Source organism: Suncus etruscus, chromosome 15 (assembly GCF_024139225.1).
Source record: "Suncus etruscus isolate mSunEtr1 chromosome 15, mSunEtr1.pri.cur, whole genome shotgun sequence".
Taxonomy (NCBI): Eukaryota; Metazoa; Chordata; class Mammalia; order Eulipotyphla; family Soricidae; genus Suncus; species Suncus etruscus.
This window is the reverse complement of record NC_064862.1, coordinates 58,130,570-58,136,476: the sequence shown is the minus strand read 5'-3', so window position 1 is coordinate 58,136,476 and position 5,907 is coordinate 58,130,570. Positions and strand designations below refer to the sequence as shown.

At 45.0% G+C, this 5,907-nt stretch overlaps 1 protein-coding gene across 1 annotated transcript; it reads left to right on the top strand.

Moving 5' to 3' along the window:
• Nucleotides 1–350, top strand: LOC126030980 (40S ribosomal protein S20-like). The gene has a single exon (XM_049789252.1). The coding sequence runs from the start codon at nucleotides 20–22 to the stop codon at nucleotides 332–334; it is 315 nt and encodes a 104-aa protein (XP_049645209.1). The 5' UTR covers nucleotides 1–19; the 3' UTR covers nucleotides 335–350.
• The last annotated feature ends 5,557 nt before the right edge of the window (nucleotides 351–5,907 follow it).

The following is a 5,907-nucleotide window of genomic DNA, read 5'->3' as shown; positions in this document are numbered from 1 at the left end:
AGGAAGCTGCACTCCAGCCATGGCGTTCAAAGACACCGGGAAGATGCTCGTGGAGCCCGAGGTGGCCATCCACCGCATCCGCATCACCCTCACCAGCCGCAATGTCAAGTCCCTGGAGAAGGTGAGGGGCCCAGTGCGGATGCCCACCAAGACGCTGAGGATCACCATCAGGAAGACCCCCTGCAGCGAAGGCTCCAAGACCTGGGACCGCTTCCAGATGCGCATCCACAAGCGCCTCATCGACCTGCACAACCCCTCAGAGATCGTCGAGCAGATCACCTCCATCAGCATCGAGCCCGGCGTGGAGGTGGAGGTCACCATCGCCGATGCCTGAGTGCTAGGCTTTTTTTAATAAAGAGATCCGTTCTCACTCAAAAGAAATAAAGAAATGAAAGGCTATATGGTGTAGGAGAGAAAATATGAAGTAGGAACAGGCAGTGAGAGATGGTATGTGTTGGAGAAATATAAAACACAGGACAACTGAGTCTACCACATTGAGATTAGTAGAGAAAAATCAGCACAGGAACTGGCTAGAAGGGCATTAAGAGCAAACCAAGAAGACCAGTTTCCTTAGTTTCATTGGGAAATACTGGGGGAGAAGCTTGGGTTTCCTGTTGACTGGATAGTTAAAGGATATAGACTTAAGAGGCTGGAGAGGTAGTACAGGGCGTGTTTTGCCTTTATTTTTTGATACACCCACCTTTGCTCAAAATTTACTCCTGGTGGGCTCAGGAGACTATATGGGATGCTGGGGATCACCAGGCTGTCTAAATGCAGGCAAAAGCCTCATACCCTGTACTATCAACCCAGTTGCACTAATGCTCTCCACTGCTTTAAAATGAACAGAGGGGCCAAATGGTAGAGCACATTTGTTTGCCTTGCATGTAGCCGACCTAAATCCGACCCACGGCATCCCATTAGGACCCCTGAACCTCCAGGAGTGATTTTTGAGTGCAGAGCCAGGAATAACCTGGATGCTGCTGGGTGTGCCCCCACCCCCCAAAAAAGAAAGCCATTGTGATAGTACACACAAGTGTGTGCACACACTTGACCTAAGTTCCATCCGTGGCACCTCCTATGGTCCTCCCAAGCTGTCAGGAGTGACCTGTGAATGAAAAGTCAGGAGTAAACCATGAAAACTGCCAGTGGTGGCCCCAAAACAATAAAAAATGAAGAAAAGCTATTCTATGACGATAGTCTCTTCCCTTTCCACACCAATTCTCCCGATTCCCACTCCAGTTCTGGGGATTTGGTGTTGGGGGATAATACTTTAACTCTTGTACTATCTTTCTGGCTCTATTATCTTTCAACATCTCTAAGAAATGACAAGTATGCTAAATAGTAAGAAGTTTAGATGGGGGCTGGATAGTACAGTGGGTGCTTACTTTGCATGTGGCTGAATCAGGTTTGATCCACAGCATTCTATATGGTCCCTTGAGAAACACCAGGAGTGATCCCTGAGCATAGAGCTTGAGTAATATTTGAGCACTGCAAAATATGACCGCAAAACAAAAATATTCACCTATTGCTTGTTTTGCAAAACAACTTCTATTCAAATTTTTATAAAACAGGGAACTTACATTATTTTGGGGGGGCCACACCTGGTGACGCTCAGGGGTTACTCCTGGCTATGCGCTCAGAAGTCGCTCCTGGCTTGGGGAACCATATGGGACACGGGGGGATCAAACCATGGTCCGTACAAGGCTAGCGCAGGCAAGGCAGGCACCTTACCTCTAGTGGCACCGCCCGGCTCCTACATGATTTTGACTTTTAAATTTTATTTTTTTGGTTTTTGGGTTACACCCACTGGTGCTCAGGGGTTCCTCCTGGCTCTGCGCTCAGAAATCACTCCTGAAAGGCTCCAGAAACCATATGGGACGCGGGGTTTTGAACCACCGTCCTCCTGCATGCAAGGCAAACACCCTATGGCTGTACTACTTCTCCAGACCCTGACTTTTGAATTTTAAACTAGATTTTTTGGTTTTTGAGCCATACCCGTTTGACGCTCAGGGGTTACTCCTTGCTATGCGCTCAGAAATCGCCCCTGGCTTGGGGGGACCATCTGGGACACCAGGGGATCGAACCGCGGTCTGTCCTATGCGAGCACTTTCAAGGCAGACACCTTACCTCTAGCACCACCTGCCCGGCCCCTAAATTTTTTTTTCTTTTGGCTCTTGGTTCATACCCGGCGGCACTTGAGGGTTACTCCTGGCTCTGTGCTCAAAAGTAGCCCCTGCCGGGTAGGTGGCGCTGGAGGTAAGGTGTCTGCCTTGCAAGCGCTAGCCAAGGAAGGACCGTGGTTCAATCCCCCGGCGTCCCATATGGTCCCCCCTAGCCAGGGGCGATTTCTGAGCACATAGCCAGGAGTAACCCCTAAGCGTCAAACGGGTGTGGCCCAAAAGCCAAAAAAAAAAAAAAAAAAAAAAAAGTAGCCCCTGGCAGGCTCCGGGGACCATATTGGATGCCGGGAATCAAATCAGAGTCCGTTCCAGGTTGGCCGCGTGCAAGGCAAACTCCCTACCGCTGTGCTATCACTCCAGGCCATGAATCTTAAACATTTTAAATTCAGTCCAGGGCAGATGTCCAGAAACCACAGAAAATTATTTGGGGGGTGTGGTGTCAGAACTTGATAGTGGGTAGGGAATTTGCATTGCATATGACCAACTCAAGTTGAATCTCTAGCATCCCATATGGCCTCTTGAGCATGTCAGGAGTAACTCCTGAGTATTGCTGATAGCCCCAAAACCAAAGCAAAGCAAAAAAGAAACCAAAAAAAAAAAAAAAAAAAAAAAAAACCAAAACTGTATGAAGCGGGCCAGAGAGATAATACAGGGAGCATTTACTTGGCATGCTGTTGATTGAACCAGGTTAGATTCCTGGCATTCCATTTGGTCTCCTGAGCACTGCCAGGAATCTCAGAGCTTAAAGCTAGAAATAAACCCCGAGCACAGCTAGGTGTGCCCCCCCCCCAATCAAAAAATAAACTACAGGGGGCCGGGCGGTGGCGCTAAAGGTAAGGTGCCTGCCTTGCCTGCGCTAGCCTTGGACGGACTGCGGTTCGATCCCCCGGTGTCCCATATGGTCCCCCAAGCCAGGAGCAACTTCTGAGCACATAGCCAGGAGTAACCCCTGAGCGTTACCGGGTGTGGCCAGAAACAAAACAAAAAACAAAAACAAAAAAAAAAAACTACAGCTTGATGATAGTACTTGTACACAGCTGACTTGGGTCCAATCCTTGGCATCCCATTTGGTCCTGTAATTTGAGTGCATAGCCATGAGTAACTCGAGTTATCACCAGATGTGGTCCAACAACCTCCACACCACCAAAAAGAGAACTATTTGGTGTGTAACTATAGCATACTATACTATGCCTTTCCAGATATATATAGTTGCAGAGGAAAAAAAAAAAAAAAGCCAGTCAGTTCCCCAAGTTAAAAACTGAGATAGGAACCAAAAGAAATTTCCAGCTTAAAAATAAAAACAAAAAACCCAGCAAAATGAAAGATACGAATAACACCATCTTCTTGAGTGATCAGGGGAAGGTGTTTCTTGTATTTTATCCCAATCTTTTAGTGAGGGAGAGTGGCAGATGAGTTAGGCTGAAGTATCAAGTTGTGCATAACCTATGGCAATAACAACCAAAGGCAACACAGATGAGGGCCAGAAAGACTGGTTCATAGTAGGAAAAGCAAGGGAGTGCAGTTAGGGCAGAGATGGGACCATCATGACAATCATAGTTGGAAATGATCACTCTGGACAGAAACTGGGTGTTAAAAGGAGATAAAGTGATATGCATAATATCCCTTCATTAACAATAGTGCAAACCAGTGTCTAAAAGAGGGGAGAAAGATGGGGGGAAATAGAGGGTGGAATAAAGGAAACTAGGGACAGGAAATGTGCACTGGTGAAGGGACAAGATGTTGGAACACTGAAACTCAATTGCCAACAATTATGTAACTGAAAATAGAAAACCTGTTGTATAAACCTTCTTAAGTAGTGCTGTTCTTCACTCTAAGGAGCATTAGACTAGAAATGCAAGGGTTAGACTAGAATTCAGGCCTTTAATTGTATTCAGTGTTCAGCACTATTATCTAGAATTGGGGGCTACATAGAACAGATGAGTATGGGGAATAGCTACTGAGGCTGTTACTCCATGTCTGAAAGGGAAGAGTAGAGCACTTAGTAAAACAAGTGACTCTACTAAGATAAATCAGAGATAACTGAAGACCAGGTTGTAGATGGAACACTGGATTCAATATTTGAGTGTTCATAGTTGATTTAGTCCAGAAAATTTTCACTAGAGTGGAGAGTGGTTGGGTCAGAGAATCTTCCACATGCTATTTGTGGGAGGCCCTGAATCAATCCTGGACATAGTCTTCCTGCTCCCAACACCATTCCATAAAGCCCTTGCGCACTGCATTGGGTGTCACCAAAGTACAGCAAATAGTAGACAAGCAGTGAACATGAAGGTTGGTCTGGCTTACGATAACATTATTCAAGGAAGTGAACATACATAGGCAAATAGAATTCCCTGGGAGACTTTTGGGGTTCAGAGCAATTCGAGGAGAGTCCATCTACCATCTTAAAAGACAAGGGCCCAGTGCCTGTGATGGTTGAGGTGGGTGGGGATGGGTACAACAGACCTCTAGCCCTTAAGTAGGCACATCTGGGGATACAGCAGGTGACTTAAAGAAATCATAGTGAGCAAAGAAAAGAAAAATGAAAAAAAAAATCATAGCGAAAGCAGTCTTTAGAAGGAAAAGTTGGTTTCAATTAAAGGCAAAGTTTCCCAAATTTAGTAGTAAATGAGCTTCATGTTTAATAGTTTCAGTGTCAATTATATAATCTTTCTTTAAATCTTTTAATACTTTAAAATATTAAATGCTGCATTAAAAACATACGTCAGGACCGGGGACCTATTTCAAAGCGCAAGAGCTAGAGCACACGCCTTTCATGAGGGGCATTCTTGGGAATGGCCCTCACCCCTAAAGCAAACAACATTCATAAAAGCTTGTACATCCCTTAAAATCAAATACAATAGCATACAGGTGCAATGAATATGGCATATTTTAAAAATACCAAATGAAGGCAAGGAGAGGCTGGCAGAATCGAGGACACCAATACAACTTTCCTTTCTTCCTCATGGCCCAACATTCCCACCGAAGAACCCACCAGACTTAAAACTGGCTTTTCCTCCTCTGGCCATTTCTTAACCTATATTTGGACTGCCGGGCTCCCAAAGTATCACTTTTACCCTATACTCCCCAAATCCTTTTAATAATTTATGATACACTTGTGAAACCATAGCTATTAAGAACTGTTTCAGGGGCCGGAGAGATAGCATGGAGGTAAGGTGCCTGCCTTTCATGCAGAAGGTCATCGGTTCGAATCCTGGCATCCCATATAGTCCTCCAAGCCTGCCAGGAGCGATTTCCGAGCGTGAAACCAGGAGTAACTCCTGAGCGCTGCCAGGTGTGACCCCCCCCCCAAAAAAAGAACTGTTTGACACATCACAGTTCCTAAGTGGTTACCGAATGGGTAGGCTGGGAGGCTCAGTGACCTGCATTCTTTAGTGGGCACTTGGTAGGAAAATTTAACATTCACTTATCAGTTTCAAGAAAAGAACATGGCCACATATTCCCCATCTCCAAAATTCTAGTCTAAACCTATTATGGTATTTCAGACTTTTCTAGAAGCATTCAACCACATCTCCAATTAATCCTGATTTTTAAGTTTCTGGCTATAAAGTAAGTACCAGTCTGTTGATGAAGACTATTTTTCACATTTACTTCAAAAATTAGCATATCAAATTCAGCTTATGTTAAAGGCTCAAAGGCGATTTTGAACGGAATGAAAAGGGTAGAAACATGACACTACTTTCTTCAAATAATGTAAGTATTCAACATC